The sequence below is a fragment of the Bubalus bubalis genome, chromosome 10, assembly GCF_019923935.1.
Source record: "Bubalus bubalis isolate 160015118507 breed Murrah chromosome 10, NDDB_SH_1, whole genome shotgun sequence".
Classification (NCBI taxonomy): Eukaryota; Metazoa; Chordata; class Mammalia; order Artiodactyla; family Bovidae; genus Bubalus; species Bubalus bubalis.
In genome coordinates this window covers 92,567,007-92,592,212 of record NC_059166.1, presented here as the reverse complement: position 1 = coordinate 92,592,212, position 25,206 = coordinate 92,567,007, and the positions used below count along the sequence as shown (strand labels likewise).

At 36.9% G+C, this 25,206-nt stretch overlaps 1 protein-coding gene across 47 annotated transcripts in view; it reads left to right on the top strand.

Moving 5' to 3' along the window:
- The window catches only part of RIMS1 (regulating synaptic membrane exocytosis 1), a 596,845-nt gene that overhangs the window by 440,456 nt on the left and 131,183 nt on the right, over positions 1-25,206 (top strand). For 11 of the 47 annotated variants that reach the window (XM_044924533.2, XM_044924532.2, XM_025294922.3 and 8 more), the window contains exons 20-21: positions 3,601-3,690; positions 20,137-20,208. The exons of 6 other annotated variants lie outside the window; for them this stretch is intronic. In XM_044924533.2, the coding sequence (XP_044780468.2) occupies positions 3,601-3,690; positions 20,137-20,208 (162 nt within the window). Of the gene's footprint in view, positions 1-2,352; positions 2,431-3,055; positions 3,149-3,600; positions 3,691-11,253; positions 11,338-20,136; positions 20,209-25,206 lie in introns of all 47 variants that reach the window. 30 more of the 47 variants (XM_044924536.2, XM_044924535.2, XM_025294906.3 and 27 more) reach the window with 5 other exon arrangements.

Sequence of the window (25,206 nt, the reverse complement as noted above, 5' to 3'; positions counted from 1 at the left end):
GTTTTACACGTATAAAACTTGCCTCGAAATAAAAACGGCTTTCTGTGCAATGCCACAGCAAAAAGTGAGGAATGTCACTTCTGCTTCCAAACTGGATAAATCATGTAAAATCATAACTATTAGAAAAATCAACTCAGATTCTTTATAATGCTGAAGTCTCAAGCTTTAGTATTAGTTGTCTTGACAAACAGTTTAATAGGAATGATTTCTTTACTGATTCAGAAAGTTTTCTCATATTCCTGTTGACATGACTCCAACCATAAAACAAAAGCAAAAAACAGCCTTCATGTTTATTAGGCACCAAAGTGTGGGTATTTTTAATACTCTTACACCAATAATATACATAGAATTACTAAATATGTGGTTTTTCTTTCCCTTATATTTCATTTCTCAAGGTAAAATATCATAATATGCACAATAAAATAAAGTAGTAGTTTTCATCATTTTATAAAATTTTATCATCAAGATACAGCCTGTCATATTCACATAGGACTTTTAAGAATAAAACCTGTGGATTTACTACTTTTCAGTAAACAAGGAAAATAGCATTCATTGACTACGAAGAACTGTGCTAATTAAATTCATGTATTTTTTTCTCATCATCCTGACAAAGTTGTATCACATTAATATTATTATCTTCATTTCCCAGTTGAGGAAAGAGGCTAAGAAAGTTTTCTTTGATATGTAATTTAGCAAGGATTCAAAATCAGTTCTATTTGAAGTTTTCCACTAAATTAGGTTTTTTTCCCCCCCCCAAAAAAAAAAATTGACAAGGAGTTAGTTTTGCACAAAGTTCAAACAGTTTAAGAGTTTGCAAGTCAAACATATTTTGAAAATTTTGCAAATTAAAATCAGTGCCTAGATTTTACATGCAAACCATACCAAACTTGTGTGCTACAGATATCTGTCCCATATCGTTTAATTCATCCCCTGCTATTATTGTCATATCAAATAATCTTTTCATAGAGCATGTCCTGAGAAAGTCATGTGGTACAGAAAATGCGGTGGTTTCCTTACTGTGTCCTAGATCCTTTGTACCTGTTATTTCATTTAATGCTCACAGACAGCGTCCCCATTAAAGATTATTTCTCCCGTGATACAGACGTAGAAAAAGGCTGGATGATTTGACTTGAATCACCCAGGTTCACAGTCAGTAAATGGCAAAGTCAACGTGGACCTTCATTCTGTAAACTGTGTGCAATTTTTCATTGTTTCCGTTCTCTTCTGACCCCAATTTCAGTGTACTCCTCCCCAAATCATTTTTGAACCAATTGCTTAGAAAAGTTATTTGGCAATCTATTTCTTAGGATAGTTGCCTTAGGTTTAGGAGTTGAGAAGAAGATTCTACTGTTTGTGAGATAGGCTGAATCGTTTGCTTCAGTTTAAGTGTCCTTGATTGGTGCTTGAAGGTGGTACTTTAATACATTTAAACCAATGTTTTAAGAGATTTCCTGATTCAACCATTAGTATAAACATGAATAAACTGGGAGGAGGGGGTGTTTGATATTTAATATGTCCTAAGCAAATGTTTAATCCATTATCAATTTATCAAACTTTAATGTAAGCCAAATGGACAATATATTTTTATAATTGATAGTTAAATTTGTAGAAATATTATTAAATTTAAATGATCAAAAAATTAATTGACTGGGACTCGTTTGTCCTATAGACAGCCAGAAGCCCTCATAGGTTTTAAGTGAATTCAGATGATATTGGGCCTTGTTTCTGCCATTTGTTCTGCCAAATCAGAATTAATATTCTGATTGCAGCTCATATTCATCTCACCCAGTTTCCAGTGATTGTTACCTGTTGCTGGGTTTGTATCTAAAAGCTGATAAGTGGAAAGGACTTGCCCCTGCTGTAGTCATCTCCTAATCTTCCCCGCTTTACTGCCTGGCCAGTACCATGACCAGCCTTTTCCCTGAAACACTGGTTAGCATTTTCCTTCTTATTAGAATATTAACTTTTAGTCATATTAATTCCCAAGTTTCATGAATTATTTTGTTAGTGCTTTTTAACTATGAGTTGTTATTTCCAAAGAAGTAGGTATAATATTAAATCAGGAGTTAAATAGTAAGTTTCATGCCTGATACTGGATAGAGTATAGGTTACAGATCTTTTTCAAATTAAGGCTTTTGAACTATAATTTAGAGTATCTTAATGATGCACACAGACGTCTGTAATTCCATACTTAATAGTTCTATTCCTACCTTCAAATAATCAAGGTGGTCCTTCTGAGAAAAACAAAAGATTCATCTTTTTAGCTTTCTAGGCCTCTTATTTCATATTCTAATAAAACTCACTTCATATATATTTTTCTGTTTTCTGCGTGTCTCCATTGCCACGTTCCAGACATCTTGTTAGGCACTATAAAACATTACCGCCTAAGATGCCCTTATTAGAGACCTGTTCTCACTGGGATATTTACAGGTAAGAGTCCTAACAGTGAGTCTCAGTTATAAACTAATCCCTAATCCCCAGCCTACTAAAAATAGCAAATGTACATTCTAATAAAACAGTAGCATATCCTCTTAAAATTAATTATACACAGAGAAACACTAATGATTTCTAAAAATAACTTTAAGGGAGGGAAGGGGGAGGGTAAACTGGGAGACTGGGACTGACAAATAAAACACTATATATACACAGTACTGTATTTAAAAATAGATAACTAATAAGGACCTACTGTGTAGCACAGAGAGCTCTACTCAATACTGTCAATACTCAATAATATATGGGGAAAGAATCTAATAAAGAGTAAATATACATATATATATATATATATATATATATAACTGATTCACTTTGCTGTACAGCAGAGACTAACTCAACAATGTAGAAAAACTAATAAAAATCAACTGAAAATAAAAATAAGATCATTTTAATTATAAAATTTATGCTAGACTACTTCTCTGAATGAAATCTACGTACTCAAATGTCAGATTTCTAGTCATTGTCATCTTTTTTCATTTTTTTTTTTTGCTGTTACTTGTTGATTTGAATTATGAGAATTAATTTATTTTATTTTATTTTTGGATAATTTTACTTTGTGGAGCTCAATTCTGCCTGCACGTACCAAAACCCAAACCCTTCACCATGAATGTTTTCACTCGAGAGCACTGAGGTTTCCTGATGAGATTCTGGTTGGGTAAGGACGTTTGGACGTCATACCTTCCACCTCCCCTGTCTAGTGTTTGATCCAGAGTAGCTGAGTTGTAAAATTTTCCTCCTCTGCTGTCCTTCATTTTGTTTTGGTGTGGCATCTGTCCTTGGTAACGGAGTGTTAGGCATTTCGTTTCAGTGCTTTCTGTATCCAGTTTTTTCATGAGTAGGTGTGACTTAGTCTTATTTCTTTATTTCCGTCTGAGACCCTTTTAAAAATTATGCAAAGCAATTCGAGCATAATGTTTGTTTAGTGTCCCTTTCTAAACAAAATTGTGCATGGCCGTCCTGTCGGTGCTCAGCCCTTACGAACGCGGCGCAGCGATTCTGCACTTTGTGTACAGGGGCAGGCCTGGATGGGTTCCTCGCTAACCGGTCTTCCTCTCTCTGTTTTCTCTGTCCTCCTCCTCCACCCTGGACGCAATGCACTGGCACTAGTGACCTGCAGCCCTCCCTTGACAGGGCGAGGAGTGCTAGTACCAACTGCTTGAGACCAGATGCTAGTTTGCATTCACCAGAACGAGAAAGGTATACAGTAAAGACTTTCTTACTCTATCATTTTGTACAGTCACCTTTTTTCCCATCACTGTGTTTCGTGTCACGGAGCTTCACAGGTTGCTCATCCATGTTCACCCGCCGACTGTCTGCCTCTCCCCTCCCTCCCGTCCAAGTCCATGCAGAGACATATGTGTACGTGGGGGAGCCCGAGGGCACACGTACACATATTTCCTGCGTGTCGTTGCGAATGGCGTGATGTGATTTGTAACTGCTTCTGGCTGCTGCTTTTCCCTTTTGTTGCCTTTCTGTGGTTTTCTTTAAGTCACTCAGGGAGCCTTCAGTACGCTGATATGGTTATGGGGACAGGGAGTTATTTGAAGGAGAAAATCACGTAGTAGATCTGCTGATAAATAGTTCTGTAGGTTCAACAACAATCTTCTGTAAGCTCAAAAACAAGAATCTTATTTAGAGTACTTCCTGTGTGCATCTACATTCACTCTTTTAAATCAGCTTTCTCTTTGATATAGATCATGTTGTTATTATGTTTTGACAACAAAATGTGGCATGTTTATCATGGATTTCCTGATGCCTTACAAAAATAAATGCACATTATATACACACATACATAATTTTGCTTAATGCTTTTAACTGATCAATTAATAAGTCTGATTTTAATTTAAAGGTATTCAGTGATCACATGTTAACCTGTCTCCTATGTGAGCAGCTAATTTTCTGGTGGAATTTTCTGTTCCAGTAAACTTGGTTATATTTGATAGTGTTTGTTATAAATGTTATCTCTCTTCAATTAGAAATCATTCACTGGAGATAAGATACTACCTCATCACAAATCCTGAATAAAAGTGTTTCATTGTGTTAATGTAACCCACTTTTCCTCTTCTTTTGAGGCTATTTAAAGCTTTGCTTTAGCATTCTTTATAGTCTGATTCTATTCATTTGTTTATGAAACATTTATTTCTAGAATTGAATAATAGGTTCAGGTAGACATATTCATTTTCAAATATTCCTTTTTAGTGTCTTCATAAGATTATTCTAAAAAAATCTGCTTTTGAATTTTGTATTGGCAAAATTTATGTTAGTAAACAATGGAATCTAACTTATGTTTTATATTTTTTTACATTTGTAGGAGAAATTTTAGTTGAAATGACTATGGGCTCTTCTAAAAGCACAACTGAAATTGTTTCACTGTTCTCATTTGTTTTATATTCCCCTTCCCCAAACAATTACAACAGTAACAAGAAAAATATTTTATATTATTTACATATTATTATTTCCTTATATGTTTAGAGTTGGTGTTAAATCAAGGGTAGAATGAGTCAGTGGAACCTGCTGATCACAAAACACCACCCAAACATCTTAAATATCATCTGTATTAGTTCTAATTTAGAAGTAACGATTTGAGTCACAAGCATAATTTAAAATTTTGTGCTTGCCATCTTAAAGATGTGAAATTAATACTTTAGTATGTATGTGAACTGTTATCATTTTAACATATAATCAATCAAAAACTGCTAGTGAGACATTCTGCTTTCCTTTTTTCACAGTGCTCTGTGGCCACTGCATTGGACAGTGACATGTTATTCTTTTGTTGAATCCTGTCTAGCACATGTTCTCTTGTTGCTCTGAAGCTATAGAATTCACAAACCCATGTGCTGCTTAATTTAATCTCTCGGATAATACCCTTAGAACAGGCCAACCTGTAGGCAGATAATCAGGCCACAATTATTTTACAGGTCATAGTGAAGTCTGAGTGCACTCACTTGTGGTATTTAATTTTGATAGAAGAAAATAAAATATGCTTGAAACTCATGTTCACTCTATGCTTTGAAAAAAAGAGAAATTTCCCATTAAAATGAAAAAGGGGCAAGAATTCAAGAATCAGTATTACTAATGATCTTTAATTTATTGGGGTCAGTTTCTTGTCAAGAAGAAACTAAAATGAGAAGAGTTTTCATCAGGAAGTTTGCAGACATTATAGATGCATTTGGGTGTGGAAGATGCTGCTCATGCATGCTCAGACCCCTGAACAGCTTCAAGACAGGACAGAACAGGGCCAGCAGTGGGGGCTTTGTGCTTTTTGGAAGATGCACTTGTCCATCCACAGATGGGACGTGAAAACACTGGGGAGGCTTCCAGAGTTTTCCAGATTACTTAGCTCTTGTGATGGAGCAGAGAGCTGGTTTACACTTGATACGTACATAGTAGACACAATGTTAGAGAAAAGTTGTTAGAAATATAATTTCATTTTCTTGAGATAGCACCACATTTCCACAGCTTTATCACCTGTTGAGGTGAAGGCAGTTTGCTGATTCTAAACCATCTCGATGACCATTTCTATGGTGTTCTACCTACTTAGGAGGCTTTTTGAAGTTTCCTCACTAAGCTTGGGAGAAAAGGAAGTTCTGTGTTAGTACAAAGCATGAAATTTTTAAAGCTGAGTCAACAACCACCATCACACGTCCCTAATGATTCCAAGATACAGGAGCAGCAGGCACAATTAGCATGTTCTTCTCCTGAACTACCCCCAAACCATCAGAATGACCTTGTCTTCCTTAGGAGAATCATTTGGCCCAGGCTAAGAGATAAATTTCCATATAAGCCAATGGAAATCCTGTTTTCAAAGGAGGTCATTTCCATGTTTGAGCACCTCTGTTATGTATTCTGTGGATTACATAACTAGAAAAAATACATATTACCCTTAGCCCCATCCAGTCATGACTCATAAGTCAAGAAATTTGAGGTTAATTTACAATGAAAGATAACCCGAAAAACTGGTTATACCCAACTGAAGACGTCTAATAGAAATGGCTTGCTTTCATCTTTTCTCTAGCAAATACCACTGCATGTTTACAAGAAGATCCAGTCAAGGTCATTGTACTTTCCTTCCTCTGTGTCAAGGTCAGCTTGAGGTCATCACTTCCCACTTGTATCTGATCTCAAAGGAGTGAGATACATGTCTGCTCCTAGCCTTTCCTTTCCCAGATTTTCAAACAGAATGTCACTTATGTATCTGGAAACACTGATTTTTAGAGCCACTGGAAAATGAGTCCTTTTCTTGGATGCTTTATCTTCTTCTTAGACCTTTTGAAGAAACCATAGCCTTGCTAAAGTCCATCAGAGAGTAGTCTATACTTGCCACCTCCTTTTTGTACCTCCCAGAAAGTTCTGCAGTCCCGCCACTGTGCTAAAACCTTGCCATGGGTTACCTTGGCCTCTACCGGCACAGCAGCATTTTACAACATCTTACAGTCACTGCTGCCTCTAGAATCTTTCATTTCTCAAGTGCACTCTACAAATTCCCTAACGCCTCCATGTCAAGTCGGTCTCCTTTACAGGCTTCTTTTCCCCCGGTCTCCCTCTCACCTTTCCTCTGTTGCTCACCCATCCCATCTCTGAAATTCAATGTCTATCAAAAGTTTTCACACTAATACATATGAGGACCACAGTCCACTGGAGCTGGTCAGGCCAGACCTTCCCCTGAAAATGCCTGAGTTCCTCAGTGATTGGCAGACCCTGCAGGCATCAAATTCACTGTCTCCCCTCACACCCTTTGACAGCAAAATGCTTTGTTTTCTGACATGTCCCTGTGCTTTGACAAATTTGACATCTAACCATCCACATAATCTGGAAATACGTCTCCTGCTCCTTTGTCTCATTGAGTGAAACAGGAAGTCCTATCAATTCTCCTTCAAGAATCTTCAAAACAGATCCTCCCCTTGATTACACTAAAGTCCTCCTCCACTTCCAGTGTCATTCTTGCCCCCTAAATTTCTCATAAGCTCTACTAATCATTCTGTTAGTTTTCATATGAAGTTGTCTTTCCGTTACAATTAAAATACTCTTTTCTTTTTGTTTTTATCCTCATTTTTCAAAAAGGGGGTCAAATAACCATATCTCCTGTAGAACTTCTCCTAACCTCCCTCCCACTTCCCTTTCTCTGCCAAGCAGAATTATCGATGCTGTTTTCTGGATTCACATAGTATTGCATACTTTCTATTTCACTTAGGCAAGTATTTTTTTCCTTTTACTTGATTTTCCTCCTGGAGGGCAGGGATCATATCCGGTTTGTCCTTGCTGTTTGTTGCAATAGCATTATTATTATTATTTTTACTTAGTAAATGCTCAGTTTGGGGATTTGAGGGCACTTAAAAAACACTCCCTATTTTCTGCTCCGAAGTCTGTGTCCAGTTGTGAACTAGACCCAGGAACTGCAAGGTGGGAGATCTAGTCATCACCATAGATACAGTGAACAAGTTAGGAGCCAGACTTCAGGCCGTAAGCTTCCTGATGGCTCAGCAAGAGGCTGCTGTTTTGCAGTCAGACTGATTTGGAAAGAGGAAATCAGAGAGGACTAAGTAATCTGTGCCTGATTCTTTACCACAAAGTCTTCCCCACTCCCTCCTTGTGGTGGACAGACACCCAAGGCAGGACTTGAAAGAATTTCCCTCCATGTGAAAACACGAGGCCTAAGATAAAGAAGTTCCTGCCTAAAACTTAGCAACTGTTAACTTGAATTGAAATAGATAAACCTTATTCCAAAATGTAAGTACCTATATTAATTTTAATTTTAAATAGTATTGGGGAAAATGTTTTGAAGAACTCCATGAATAATGGGAATAGACCATAAAAATAAATGTAATCAATTCTCTCCTTTGGTCAGGTTTGGTTTCTAATATTACAGAACTTCACAGATACTTTTTATGTGTGCTGCTTATGGAATGAAGGATTTGCATTTCCAAAAACTTTCTCTTTCAGGTAACTAAAGCAGCCCTGCCGAGAGTTGTGCACCATTGAAAGCTGTGTACACATGCAAGCGTAAATACTAGTTACACATTTAAATACGCATGCATTTGGTTTAAGGTATATCTGTGGTAGGGAAAAGCCCCAACATAAGAACCATTTGATTGCTTACTGAGGACAGTCAGTTCTAAGTCCTTGTATTGCCTCACCACTATTGATTTTTCAATTTAGTTTCTCATTTCTTACTAGTATTACCCCCAAACCTCAAATCTTATCCTGTTTATTATCTACTTAAATATTTGCAAATATTTATTCATTATTTATTCTGTGCTGTGCATAGTTGATATCACTGCCAAAACAAAGCCAAACAAAACTTTGTAGACCCTTATTTAGGGACCCCCTCTGCAGCCTGTTCCTTCAGTCCCACAGCCATCAGAGTGACCTTTGCCCCCTGTTCTGAGGCCAGTGAAAAGGATGAGCTCTCAGCAAACAGACTTCCTGAATTAATGAGTTTAAAGTATCTGAGATTAAAGCATTATTAATGTAACTTGCAGGCAAGATGATTTGGAAAGAGAAATAAAGAAGCAGCTGTTTTAGTTCAGATTTGCAATGAATGCCCCCAGTGTAGCCTGCCTTTTTCACTTCTAGCATGAAAACGGATGTGCAAGGTGTTTCATTCAGTAACAACGAATAAAGATTCTAACTTTGATCCTCTTCAATCTGTTTGACAGGAGGAACAGAGAAAGAAGTTGCACACATTTTTAAAACATATAAAACATTAGTATATTTAATGCTCATAAATGTATGTTATTAAAACTTAGGTAATCTCTGATCTTTGGGGGAAAAAATAGGTATAAGTTGATCTTGCTCTTATCATATCCAAGATACAAGGGAAAAGCAAACCTTGCTTTTATTGGGACTACATATCAGCATATTCAGAAGGACTTTGAGTGTACAGATATAAATGTATGATGCTAAATGTTTCTTCAGAATTTCTCTTTTAATAGCTTGCATTCACTGTGGCTTGCTTCTAAATGTATGTCTCTCTTCTTCATGGCTTTCCTTGCATGTTTCATAATTACAGCATTTTCTTTAATTTTTGCACTTAAATAAACACAAGGACTGGAATTTTGCCTCAGGAAGCAAGGTTATTCATAATCCTGTTGAGTGAATACTACTTATTCCTTCACAACTGTTCAAAGAAAATCATAATGACTCTATATGTGTATTTTCAAAGAACACCTTAAGCTTTCTCATGACTGAGTACAATTTCATGTAGAAAACACTATAGCTGTAATTCTCTTTAAAAACTTTAGAAATATTTTTCTTTATTGTGTCTGCAGAGCAAAAGTCAGTGAAAAGATATTTTTTCAAGCATTCCAACTGAATTGACCAGTTATTTAAATCATTTAAAATAATTAACTCACTTGAATGCAACTTCACAAACGTGTAACACATTACAGAGGACATGCCACACAATTTTGTCTTCTGCCCAAATTCTGCTACCGAGTATCTCTACTTGCTGTACCGATTGCGCACAGCCCTCCTTGAATCCATCCAAAGCTGAGAGATGATGAACAGGTTTCCTGGGGGCTCTCAGAGATGAGCACCTGCTGACTAAGTCTACCCTGGTCATGTCTGTAGCCCTCTGCTGCTTTTGTGCAGATTGATAAATCCAGGAAGCCAAGCTATTAACGGCAAGGAAAGATGGTTTTTAAAAGATATTATGACTGGTCTTCTTTGGATTGTTATAAAATCTTACGGTTAGATGAGTCTTAAACATCATTCAGTGATCCCTTGTTACATATGAGGAAGCCAGTATGCAGAGAAATTATCCTGCTTGCAATGTGCATATCTAATATATTAAAATTTCCAAAATAGGGCTGTTTAGTCCCTTACTGCCTCTTTTCAGTATTTGCCCAGATTTTTGTAATTTGTAGTTACACAGACTTAATATCAAGATAGTTTAACCAAAAAATGAACCAAGTTTTGAACGTTTATTTGATTGTTAATCATAAAAAATTAGTGTTCTTCTAAATGCTGAACTAATAAAACAACTATGTAACTCACTGATAGATCCTTTTGCAAGTTAAGATTAGCAGACTATTTTAAAGGTAATGCTATTTTACTGTGGCATTTATCTGCATTTCCCACTTCTATACATCAGTGGGTTTTGTTCACAGTATTTTAATTTCAATTATTAACCCTCAGTTTTCGCCAAGGAAACTTATGTAGATGTCACTGGTAGCATTTCTGTGAGTTATTTCTTCGTGTCATTGTTTCTACACTAGAGAGTACATTTATTTCTTCTGCTTTGTATCAAATGTACATACCTCGTCTTTGCCACTTTAATCCAGTAATTTCAAGACCTTGTATCAAGTAAGCATTGGCAGCTTCTTAAATCTATTTTGTTCAACATCTGCTAGATTCTTAACCATGCATACTTATAAAGTTTTATGTACATATATGTAAAGTTATATGTATATACATATATAGAGAGATATATATATGTCTCATACATATATAGAGATATGTGTCTATAGATATGCAAACACACACAACCACATTGAAAAGAAAAAAAAATACACTTACTATATTTTAGACATCTTCCCAAATGAGTTTCCCTATTCACATATAAGGCTACCAGTTTTCTTTTCTTACAGCATTATCATTTATCTTTCCAAGGCTTGTAAAACTGAAGAATATATTATGAAGTAAAAAGCCTACACTTTGCCTTTCTGGGGTGCTTTTCCAGTCCTCTTGTTCCATATATTCTTTTACTTTAGGAGTTACTAAATGTCCTGTTTTTTCCTGTCTTGTTCATTGGGCAAACAGGGGTAGATGGTCCCCCTCCCTAGATAGGAGACGACCTCCTAGCCCCAGGATTCAAATCCAGCATGCGTCTCCGGAGAATGACAGGTACTTCCTCCTCCCAGACAAGTGGCTTCCAGAGGCTGCCAGGCCATCAGGTGGAGGGTAGCCAGACACGTGTGGTTACTGCACCTTTCTTTCAGGGGACAGAGCCCAAGAGGTGGAGATTCCAAAACTGAATGCGTCCACCTCTGATGAAGCACCTCAGAATATTTTCTGAAATAAAGTAGCATGCACAGGGCGTGGTTCAAAGAAAGAACGTTGGGTCCAGTGGGAGAATTTTCTTTTAATGAGCATTTATTTCAGGGTTTCAATTTTCTAGAAACATATTTAACTATTGCTTTTGTTTACACTTGACTAAAATTCTCAGGTGCTTTAAGATATTTTAAAGACTATCACAGAGCCTGTTCTTTTTGTTGTCCTGATTGATGGTTTGATCTTCACCATCTTGTTTTGTAAATGATGAAGTTTAGGCTTTTAGATATATTCCCTGATTTAAAGTAGAATACCTGGTTCTTACCTGTTTTATGAATATTGTGTTTTTAAGCCAAATACTGTCAAGGGCTAGGGTCAGTCATCAAGGTAGGTTTTTGAAAATAACATCAGTGCTTTGAACCCACTCCCTGCTGTGATGTCGTAAGTGCCGAAGTGTGTTTTTCCCTTGCTTTGTTTTCCTTCTGGGCTGTATTAAGAGTTGGCCCCGTTCTCCTATTTTGTGATAGTTGTTATACATAGCGCATATCTTTTCCCAACTGGCCATGAAAGGCTTCGGGCGTTTTGGTTGTTTTGCTTCAGGTGAAGCAGAAATTCAGTCAACACACGGGTAACATTTATTAAGCTGATAAGCAGATGGAGTATCTCAGATATGGAGTCATGCCAGCACACAGGTTTTTATTAATTTATCTTTTAGTATGTGTGTATATAGTAAAGTAATTGTACCTTTAGTTAAGAGTGATATGATTTATTTTCTGTATCTGTAAATTGTCAAGATATCGTCAGGATTACAATTTGAAAGAAAAACTAAACATCATCACTCAGAAAAAAATGAATAAGTCATCTTACAAATGTTGGACCCCAAGATGATATTTATGGAGGTTTTTCAAATATGTTATTATGCTTAAATCTTTAAGACCTTAATATGACTTACATATTTGAAATGTAAATCTAATGTTTTCTACTGCTGTCTGATTTCTAAAATCTCCAATCTAAACATTATTATAAACATAAAGTCTTTTTGAATAAGAATATAAAATAATAATGTATATTAAAATTTAAAATGTGCGTCCACAGTGCTACTCATCCATTCAACAAATATTAATTGTGTGCTTATTTATGTGCACTGTTCTAATGGCTAGAATCACAGCAGTGTTTAATAAAAACAGTGTCATGGACACCAAGGAAATAAAATTTCCTTTTATAAAAGGCTGTTCTGGGTTTCATTTTATATAATGCCTGCCAGAGTATAAGATTTAAGTATGATGCTCTTTGTAATGAATATAAACATAAGTTTAACTGGGTTTAGAATAAGCAACATGGAAATCCAAATAATAATTTCAGTTCTTAGCATTATGTGAGATGAGGATTAGTTGAAAATTAGTTGTGTTTTAATAACCTGAATTAACTCTGACATTTGATTTAGTAGATTGTATATATCATTGTAAAGGTAGATTTTAGAAGCAGAAATAGTCCTTTTAGATAAGATTATTACATGAAACTCTTCCTAATAAGTAATAATTTATTCCTAATAAGTAATTCTGAGCATACATTTTACTTGTTATTATAATTTATTTGTAAGTAAGTTCTGGATTCAACAAAGGGAAATACATTTTAAATGGCTTGATCCTATGATTTATTACTGTAGGGAACAGAATATTATTTATAGTATTTAAAATATACTTTTATTAAAATATGAGTAACAAGTGCCCATAAAAATTAGAGAGAAATTACTGTATCAGCTGATGTAGAAAAAAAAATCCATTGATAACCTGAGCAAACACTTAATACTTGCTTTCCTTTTTACCTCTTATAAGCTTTATTTACTAATTTAGAAAAATTTGCAAATGAAGTGAACATGGCATCAGATTTGGAGATAGTGAATATTCATAAGAATTTGCCACCAGATAAATTTTGCACTAGGAAATGTGTAACTTTAAAAAAATATTCTAAAATCAGTGACAATTTATGTTATCAGCCATTGGATGTCCTGCATACTTGATTATTTTGAAAACAGCATAGTAATACAAGAGGTAAATATTTGATTAAGAGAGCCTGCTGGTGAGTTAGAAAGCATTGATTTGCCGTCTTGTTTTACATAACACGTGTACACACACACAAAATTTTTAATGTACCATTTCACCATAATTTTAATTTCAACAGTAAGAAATATTGATGTCATTTCAAGTGGTACAATAGCTTTATTTGGAATTAACATGGAATATGTTTATTTAGATCAAAAAAATTTCCTAGAAGTTGTAGGATTTTTTTAAAACAATGATGAGGAAAAAATACATAAATCTGTAGCCCTAGCTTTTTTTTTTTTTTTAACCTTAAAGTTTAGTGTACATTTTCTTGTAGTTTTATTACTAAAAATATTGAAACTTCTAAGGATCACCTTTCCAATAACAAAGTATTTCTTTGTAAATGGCATTATTTTAATATATAAATAGTAGCTTTTATGAACCTGTGTATACATAATTCTCTTATAAATTCAGAGCTACTTATGGCTGAGTATTTAACCAAAATTTATGAATAGCAAGTTAGAAAAAACGTATTTTAATAGAACCCTAAATTGTCAAGTTTCTGAGTTCAGTGCTCACAGTTGAATCAGTCATCTTTAAATGTGAAAGGCAAGTATAAATTACTATCATTATTACTATCATCTAAATTACTTTTTGGTAAATGTTTTTTCAGGAAGATACATATATTCTTTTTAAATACATTAAAAATTGATAGTGACCATTCTAATATATGTGAGTTGATAGAATATTTTCTTTTTTAGTACGTTTTAGATGTATTTTAATGCTTCACTAGCTTGAAGGTACTGACTCTAATGTTCTGATTAAAAATATTTTTGCATGCGTGTACATATTTTTGTACATGATATTTTTAAAGATGCAGTTTATTGATGTGACTTTGATAAAATGGGAAATATTGAATGGAATAACACTATTTTTTGCGATTTTAATTATTAGAAAAAGTAAAGTATCCCACGGTGTTAAAGATTAATTCTTGAATTACTCTGCTGTTCTAGTTCTAATTTCTTTTGCAAGTAACCAGATTTCTGTAGTTGCCCACACTTGCAACTTGGAAGCAGCTACTTGCCAAGGAATTTTTAACCAAAAATATCATGTGGTTCCTCTTATTCAAAGTGAATGGATCTTCTTTCTCCACTGTAAATATTTCTAGGATAAAGAAATTATCCACTTTTCCACTTCCAGATTTCATGATACTTTTGCAGTGTAGGTGCAGAGTTAATATAGAACCACTTGTAAATTCAGTATATTACTAGTCATTTTTGTTTGCTTCATAATACTTATTATCTATGCTTTGCAAAAATGTCCTTTATTTAAAGGAATGAAATATACTCATATACTAAAATACTTAGTCTTTTTAATGGCTGTAGTCATATACATAAATATCAATAATAAGCAAAAGGGTAAATGTATCTAAATTGTATGCATCCATCTTTACTGCATATGAACATTGCTTAAGTAGATTCTTAATCTAAATTTAATATTTTCTTCTCAAAATTATGAGGAAACAAGATGATGATGAAGATTTGCATTTCACATCAGACCATCTGGAGAATCAACCAGAATATATACAGAAATATTCTTATGACATCAGTGTTAATTATAATTAAAACATTATGTGGTAGAACTTATTACTCCCCAAAGCAGAACATATTATATTTTCATTTTATTAACATGCTAATTTTTCACTTTAATAGAATTTTAGTATCTTTAGAAAAGAGGTGTTTATCAGTGTCTTCAGGGAATTGTTCTAATTGAGCCTAGTTATTGATGAGGAAAGGAAAATATCACAAAGATGGATTTTTAACAATTGCCTTGCATTTCATTACTACATTTTATGAATCTTCACACTTAATCTAATAGAGAATGATAATTGAAAATAGGACTTCCAGAAAATTAGCTTTAATTAGGAACACCCCCACTCTTATGATTATTTCTCTTGCTTCCACTTAATGATATGATAATTGTTGTTATAACATATTTGAATAGACCTTTATAGCTTTTAAAGAACTGGGCACAAAATCGTACAGCTATAAGTTGTGATTAAGGAAAAAAAAAACAACTGAGGATTTTCTGATTCTTGCATGCCTAAACCAGAGAAACATTCTTTAAGAATAATAAAAGTTCATTAAAAATTTTAATGTAACAAAATGCATGTTAAAACCCAAAATAGCTAAGACATGATGGAAATGCTATCACTGTTTTTATTTGATTTTGTTGAGGTATTCCTTCAATGACTATCAAATCATTCAGAGTTGCTGGATGGCAGAGGGGCAGGATCGTGGGCCATCATAGCAGTGTCCTCACCAATGGACTGTGGCCTGTATTTCCCTCAACTAGTCACTCAACATTCCTGGGACTCATTTCCCTTTCTGTAGATTTAGGTGGGTGTAGATGGATTAGCTGAATTCTGACATCCCTTAAGACCATAAACTGAGTCCATGCTGCCTGGTTGCATCATGATGAACATGCGTTGAGCCAGTAGTGATAACTCTTCCTTATGCATAAGGCAGTAACCAGAATGTGTTTCTTATATATGGTATTTTATGTTATACTGATGATCAGAAAACAATGTATGTCTAAATTGATTGATATAAGCTGAATTGTGTAATCCTAGTTAGATTTTTACTTGTTATAATTTTTTAGACTCTTAAATTCCAGTAGCATACTCAAAATACTACTTTTTAAACCACTTATTTATTCAACATGTATTTAATGAGAAGCTACTATGTGCTGGGTGTTGATGTTACAGACACAGTACCTGCCCATAAAGAACTTAGGAAAGAATGGTGTAAGGTAGAAGGTATTTCTTTTCACTGTGATCCTTTTTGATGATTCTGTGGCCAGTCGTTTCAGGAAAACAGTACGTGAATATAAATTGATGGTTTTAACCCGGGTGGCACTAGTGGTAAAGAATCTGCCTTCCAATGAAGGAGATGTGGGTTCAATCCTTGGGTAGGGAAGATTCCCTGGAGTAGGAAATGGCAACCCATTCCAGTATCCTTGCCTGGGAAATTCCATGAACAGAGGAACCTTGCAAGCTACAGTCCATGGGGTTGTGAAGAGTCAGACAAGACTGAGTGACTGAGCACAAGCACGTTCACACATCACAAAACTCTTCCAAGAAAAATCTGTCTTTACAATGTACAATATAGTCAGAGAAAAGACAGTAGAATTTTCTATTTTCCTCTCTATTCTTGCTTTACACTGAATTATTACAATCAAGTGTATGTCATTTTTACTTAACTCCAGGATTCTTTCAAGTGGTTAGAAAAATTATAAGGACATATCCTTTGTAGAAATCTTTAGAAGAATCTTCAATAGAGTACTTGTCTGTAGCATTTGAAGAGAAAAAAGGGGCATCCTTAAATAGAGGGTTAAAAACAAAAGCAAAAGCACAAGTTAGACACATGAACCTCTGTGTGAATATTTATCATCTAGTTATGGGGCACTGACTCTGAGGTTGATACGCTTATAGATGAGTAAGAGTTTTTACTTTAGGGAAACAAATACATATTATTATCATTTTAAATAATACTTTTATAGCATTGATCTCTTGCTATTCTAAGTAATGCCAAAACTAAAATGCTTATTCTGTGTCATACTACAAATACTATAATACAAATAGTAATATTGACATATTTAGAGTTAGCAAGGGAGAAGGCAATGGCACCCCACTCCAGTACTGTTGCCTGGAAAATCCCATGGATGGAGGAGCCCGGTAGGCTGCAGTCCATGGGGTCGCTAAGAGTCAGACACGACTGAGCGACTTCACTTTCACTTTCCACTTTCATGCATTGGAGAAGGCAATGGCAACCCACTCCAGTGTTCTTGCCTGGAGAATCCCATGGACGGAGAAGCCTGGTAAGCTGCAGTCCATGGGATCGCACAGAGTCGGACACGACTGAAGCGTCTTAGCAGCAGTAGCAGCAGAGTTAGCAAATCTGTGAGGTGATAGTATTTTTGCCACTTTGCAAGTAGAAGAAACCTGAGGCACATAGAGTTTGAGTAAATTGACTAAAATCACCCAGCTAAAATCACTCTTCCATCATTCAGAAAGAGGGTGGGGAATAAACTCAGTTTGGTTCTAGGATCCGTGTTTTTAGCTGCCAGGATCCAGTGTTGTTTGTGCCACAGATGCAGCATGTTCCCAGATACTGAGATTATGGACTCTCAGTTTACGTCGTGGGTTTGACATGCAAGGTCCATGTAAGAGCAACTGACTTCACCCCTGCAAGCCTCAATCTGCTGCTTCTTAAAAGGATGAAAGTGAAGTATGCCTTCATTGGATGGGAGAGCTTAGATGAGAAAAGACAGCAAGTTCTTAGTAGATATTTGACATTGTTAGTATCAGCGCTGTTATCGTCACTATCACCAGGTGCTGTGATGATCAGTCTTACATGTGAGCCCATTAAATGTTAGAGATGAGAAGAGGAAGAGTTGAAATTTTACAGAGGAAATAAAATCTCCATTGACTTTGTAGCAATGACTAGGGAGAGAAGAAAAGCAGAGAAGGTCCAAAGGATGCTCATCACCTTTTCATTGCAGGGATGTAGAAAGTTGGTACAAAGCCTGCCTGTTGCTTCTGGTCCTGCCCTTTGCATCCACACACACTTCCAGAGCATCTTCCTTCAAACTGCACCCTGCTTTTATCTGAGACCCAGTCCCTCCGGCACGTCTCTGAACTGTGTTTCCTGGTTGACTTTTTCTCGTTGTTCTCATTATTGATCTGACATGTTATACAGTTTACTTGTTTGAGGGGTTCTTGTTTATTGTTTGTTTTCTACCATAAAACACAAATTGTTTGAGGGCAGAAATTTTGTCTACCTTGTTCGCAGATGTAGCCCAAGCAGCTAGAGCAGCATCTAGCATATAAACACAGTATTTGTTCAATGAATGAGTGAAAACCCTTAGTGATTGTGAGTTTCAGGAACTGGCCTGAAACTCTGTGTCTTCACTTGGCTCTCACGCTTCTCACAGAGGACAAGGGACTCTGGCTCTCTAGGTTTCAGGACACGCTTGGGACCAAACATGTGTGTGTTAGTCATTCAGTCATGTCTGACTCTTTGCGACCTCATGGACTGTAGCCCACCAGGCTTCTCTGTCTGTGGAATTCTCTGGGCAAGAATACTAGAGTGGGTTGCCATTTCCTTCTCCGGGGGATCTTCCTGACCCAGGGATCAAAGCTGGGTCTCCCACATTGCAGGCAGATTCTTTACCATCTGAGCCACCAGAGAAGCTTGGGGCCAAGTATAAATTTCCCCAGATAATGGACCACATGTTGTTTAGAGCTCAGGCCCCTGGGTCTGCAGACCTCTTTCCTCTGCCTTCCCTCCTGATCACTTCCTGCTCTGCACCTGGTACTTCCCTCTGCTCCAGGAGAAATCTTTGTCTATCAGTGACTTTCCTCATTGATCACAGACATGTGCTCAGGACTCCTCTGCTCTCCTGCACCCCTGGGCCTTACAGAACTGGACATGTGCTGGACACCTAATTAGAGCATCTGGCATTAATATATCAAAAGAATAGAGATGAGAGACTAGATCTTAAAGGTTCCCATTACAAGAAATTTTCTGACTTGAGTGGTGATGGATATAGACCAGGCTTATTGGGGTGGTCATTATGTCACACATGAGAGTTGTTCAGTCGTGTCTGACTCTGCAAGCCCATAGACTGTAGCCCAACCAGGCTCCTCTGTCCGTGGAATTCTTCAGGCAAGAATACTGGAGAATTCTCTCCTTCAGGATAAACTTTATTGCTTTTATAGTTTCTCTGTTTTTTTTTTTTTTTTTAAATAAGTGAGCTTCTTGACCACAGTATTTCTTATTTATTTCAAATGCATTGTAGTCCAGACACATTTTAGGATGAATAGATGTATGTAAGCTGCCTTGGGGAGGTCAGTTGTATGTATAAGCATTATTTCTGTGGGAAATGCATTTCAAGTTTCAAATGTTCAGTATACATAAGTACTTTTAGAATATAGAGTAAATTGCAAACTTTATTAGTTCTTTGGTTTGTGATGGACGATTAGCTTTTTAAAATACTACACAAATACAAAAGTATATGATAATTTTAAAAATAATTTGAATAGTTGATTTTTAAATAGTTTTCTTTATGTCAAACGCATTCCCCTAGAGCAGCCTAGAGCATATTTTTGGAGGAGAAAAAAAGCAAAGGAAAACATCTTTGTAGCACCAGGTTTGAGACTTTCAGGGTGGAGAGTACTTGCCCTGTGTGTGGTCTTTCGGCACCTAAACCACGACTGTCATCGTGTTTCTCATCACTGCGTTTCACCATTGAGTTTGTTTCCACCTCAGTTGCCAGCAGGAGTCTCCTTGACATCAGGACTGTAGACTTTCTCGTCTACACTGGTGGGGTGTCAGCTTCTGTGCCTCCTGGTGGGAAATTGTGTCTTCTGCACAACACCCGTTCTCATTTTTGTTTTATTTTAAGAAAGTACGGATTGACAAAACCATTTAGGTAAAATAGTTGCCATTTTCCATGTCAGTTGCTTTTTATCATTGTACAAGATGACCAGATGACTGTAGCGTGATTCATCATATATTTTGTGTTTCTTTAACATTTCATTCCACAGGCACTCCAGAAAGTCTGAAAGATCTAGCATCCAAAGCCAGACTAGGAAAGGCACTGCCTCTGATGCAGAAAGGTAGGCTCGGTGTTGTGCTGTGCAGCATCTTCTGTCTCACTAAGATGTTCTGGGGCACCTCCTCTCTCATTTTACAAGATTGGTGTTTAAACACAATTGCAGTGCTTAGAGAGACATTCCTGTTGAGAAATCTCCTACATGGGGATAGCCTCATTCAAAAAATGAGAGATGGATAGTTTGAAGGCAACCCCTAAGTCTTAGGGCTTAAGAAAATTCTCATGCATTTCTCTTAGTGATCATTCTGATCACTAAAAAACGATTAAATGCAGTGTAGTCCTATATACATATTAAGACATTAATATTTTGTTTCTGAGATGCTTGAAATGTTACTGATGAATATGTTACCTGAAATATGCAAGTATTTTGAGTGTCTGGTATTTATCCAAATGATGCCGTCTTTTTTAAAATCTGTTCTACAAATGCATAATCTAAGTCTACTCATAACTACAATTTAAGATACTCGCTAAGTTAATGTAGAAATTAAGTGATTTCTTGTATTTTGTTTGCAGTTTTTATAAAATTTGAAAGTGCTTTTAGGTTCAAGATACAAACAGAATTTTTGCATAGCTGTAAAAAAGAAAGACCAAAAATCCAATTAACATATATGCACTCATCCCATCAGTATTGAGAATGTGCAGGGTGACATAGATGTAAGTGGATACATGCATTCAGGTGTCACGGCTGCCATAGCGGTGACACAAAGCATAGTGAGAACACAAGGAAAAGAGAGGCTGCAGGTGAGATTAGATGAACTAATCCAGGTGCATGAAAGTAGGTGTCACGAGGAGCATGTTCTATGAGAAAGGAACAGCATGTGAAAACACTGAGGACTGAAATACCCTCTTGAGTTTGTGGAACTCATGCTTACTGGGGACGATTCAGGAGATGGGAGAGAGGCTGAAAACAACACGGGAGAAATTCTTAGAGATTGCTATCAATGACCTTACACGCTGTGGTATGGAATTTTAACTTCTACCGCATTACTCCTTGAGCCACGGCAGTTCCCTGCACATGATTGGTCTGAGTCCCAAAGTTGTAGATCGCTTGAACGACACTTTGGAAAGTGGATTGAAAGACCCAGGGGTAGATGGGAAACACCCGCAAGGCTGTCACAAGAAGGAAACTTGGTGGACAGGGAAACTGCAATTCAGTGATCCATGCAGTCCACAAACATGTGCCAAGCTGTGTGTCCAATTCAAGGAATAAAGTAGCAAGCAACAAAACAAGGAAAGCTTTCCAGAGGATAATACCTCTTAGGTGAGGTTAGAAAAATGAGTAGGTATTAGTCACATCAAGCATCGTGGGTGAAGAGGAGGTTGAATTGGTTTCTGGCTGATGATCTATGGAGATTTGGACTATATAGGCAACTTAACTTACAATGCAAAAAGGATCCCAGGAGCCAAAAAAAGTGCTGAATAGAAATTCAGTTTCGCAGAGACATTGAATAAATAGATACATACCCATCTTATAGAGATAGATAGGTAGATACATACATACATACTTACATAGATGGACAGGTAGATAAAATAGACCAATAGTGGTGGTAGTGGTGGTTTAGCTTCTAAGTTGTGTCTGATTCTTTGTGATCCCATGGACTGTAGTTGGTCAGACTTCTCTGTCCCTTGATTTCCAAGGCAAGAATACTGGAGTGGGTTGCATTTTCTTCTCCAGGAGATCTTCTCAACCCAGAGACTGAACTGTCATCTTCTGCATTGCAGGCAAATTCTTTACCACTAAGCCACCAGGGAGGCCCTCGATAGATATGTACATACATAAAAACACAGATGGACAGAGAAATAGATACATAGATAAACAGATAGATAAACAGATAAGACAGAAGGAGTGCCTGAAGAACTATGGGTGGAGGTTTGTAACATTGTACAGGATGCGGTGACCAAACCATGCCAAAGAAAAAGAAATGGAAAAAGGCAAAATGGTTGTCTGAGGAGGCCATACAAGTATCTGAGGAAAAAAGAGAAGTAAAAGGCAAAGGCGAAAGGGAAAGACATACCCAACTGAATGCAAAGTTGCAGAGAATGGCAAGGAGAGAAAAAGAAGCCTTCTTAAGTGAACAATGCAAAAAGAGAGAGAGAGAAAGAGGAAAACAGTAGAATCGGAAAGACTAGAGATCACTTCAAGAATATTGGAGATACTAAGGGAACATTTCATGCAAAGATGGGCACAATAAAGGACAGAAATGGCTAGGACCTAACAGAAGCAGAAGAGATTAAGAAAAGGTGGCAAGAATACACAGAGAAACTATACAAACAAGGTCTTAATGACCCAGATAACCAAAAAGGTGTGGTCACTCACCTAGAGCCAGATATCGTGGAGTGTGAAGTCAAGTGGGTTGGAGGAAGAATTACCATGAACAAAGTTAGTGGATGTGATGGAATTCCAGCTGACCTATTTTAAGTCCTAAAAGATGATGCTGTTAAAGTGCTGCACTCAATATGTAAGCAAATTTGGAAAGCTCAGCAGTGGCCATAGGACTGGAGAAGGTCAGTTTTCTTTCCAAATCCAAAGAAAGGCAGTGTCAAATAATGTTCAAGCTACCATACAGTTGCAGTCATTTCACATGCTAGCAAGATAATACTCAAAATCCTTCAAGCTAGGCTTCAGGAGTACGTGATCTGAAAACTTCCAGATGTATAAGCTGGATTTAGAATGGCAGAGGAACCAGAGATCAAATTGCCAACATCCATTGGATCATAGAAAAAGAAAGGGAATCCCCCCACAAAAAAAAAGTCTACTTCTGTTTCACTGACTACACTAAAGCCTTTAACTGTCTTGATCACAACAATCTGTGGAAAATTCTTAAAGAGATGGGAATACCAGACCATCCACCATACCTGCCTCCAGAGAAACCTGTATGCAGATAATGAAGCAACAGTTAGGACCAAACGTGGACCAACAGACTGGTTCCAAATTGGGAAAGGAGTATGTCAAGGCTGTAGTCACCCTGCTTTTTTAACTTATATGCAGAGTACATCATGTAAAATGCAGTGATGGATGAATCACAAACTGGAATCAAGATTTCTGGAAGAAATATCAACAACCACAAATATGCTGATGATATTCCTTTAGTGGCAGAAAATGAAGAGGAATAAGAGCCTCTTGATGAGAGTGAAAGAGGAGAGTGAAAAAGCTGGCTTAAAACTCACCATTCAAGAAACTAATATCATGACATCTGGTCCCATCACTTCATGGTGAATAGATGGGGAAACAGTGGAAACAGTGACAGATTTTATTTTCTTGGGCTCCAAAATCATTGCAGATGGTGAGTGCATCCATGAAATTAAAAGATGCTTGCTCCTTGGAAGAAAAGCTATGACAGATCTAGACAGCATATTGAAAAGCAGAGATGTCACTTTGCTGACAAGGTTCATATATGGATGTTAGAGTTTAACCATAGAGAAGGCTGAGTGCTGAAGAATTGATGCTTTTGAATTATGGTGCTAGAAAATACTCTTGAGAGTCCCTTGGACTACCAGGAGTTCAGACAAGTCAATCCTAAAGGAAATCAACCCTGAATATTCATTGGAAGGACTGATGATGACACTCACTTTATACAATTTAAAGTGAATTTTCCACTTTTTCTCCTCCCAAATAAACTCTAGAAGATACCTTCCGTAGGCAACTTTGAAATTTCAGACTCAGAACTTACATAGAGCACAGCAGCAGCAAGTGAGTACATCAGGATAATTCAGAAGGGATTGCTTTCCATTGCAGAATTCCTAGTTTGCCATAATGGCCTAGTAGAAACCAAGATTTCCTGAAAAAGTGAGAGTGTTTTTCGCTCAATACTTTGTTGGTTAATGCTTTAGCCACCTGATGAGAATAACTGGCTCGCTCATTGGGAAAGATCCTGATGCTAGGAAATATTGAGGGCAGGAGGAGAAGGAGGCCACAGAGGGTGAGATGATTGAATGGCATCACGGGCGCAATGAACATGAGTTTGAGCAAACTCAGGAAGATAGTGAGGGACAGGGCAGCCTGGCGTGCTGCAGTCTATGGGGTCACAAAGAGTTGGACACAACTTAGGGACTGAACAACAACAGCATGCATACATACATACATGCATACAAGCACTCATTCATACATAGGTGGACAGACAGAAATAGATACATGGCTAGCTAGCTAGATGGTAAATGAGAAGAATGTAATGAAAATACTGATTGTGTAACTGTTTACATTTTCTTTACTCTCAATAAATCTAATTATAATACAGTCTCTTTGCCAGGTTGTAAATTACTTAAGTTCCTCCCATTTATTTTCACAAGATTAAAAATTTTCCTCAAGTTACATATTCATTATATTCCATTGAGGCCTTTTTAATTCATTTAACAATTGCTAGTTAAATATCTACCATGTGTCATTTTCCAGAATCAATGAACAAGGTTTTTTGACAGTAAGATACAGTTTTACAAAATGTTAGATGATTCTAGAGTCAACTGACCGTGTTTTCCTCCAGATGAGGGATATTTGAGTGTCATGCCTGGCAACACTGAACACGTGTGTTGTTGCTGTTAGTGACTCAGTCGTGTCCAACTCTTTGCAACCCATGGACTGTAGCCCTCCAGGGTCCTCTGTCCATGTAATTCTCCAGGCAAGAATACTGAAGTGTGTTGCCATTTCTTTCTCCAGGGGATCTTCCCAACCCAGGGATCAAACCTGGGTGTCCTGCACTGCAGGCAGATTCTTTGCATTCTGAGCCACCACATGTGTGTGGATAATCACAAATCTCCCCTCCAGTAAGAAGAGAAGGGATTCCATTCCCCCTAGTCTCAAATGTTTGCTTAAGAAGAAGGAGAGTCGCTCAGTTGTGTCCGACTCTTTGCAACCCCATGGACTGTAGCCTACCAGGCTTCTCTGTCCATGGGATTTTCCAGGCAATAGTACTGGAGTGGATTGCCATTTCCTTCTCCAGGGGATCTTCCCAACCCAAGGATCGAACCCAGGTCTCCCGCATTGTAGACAGACGTTTTACCGTCTGAG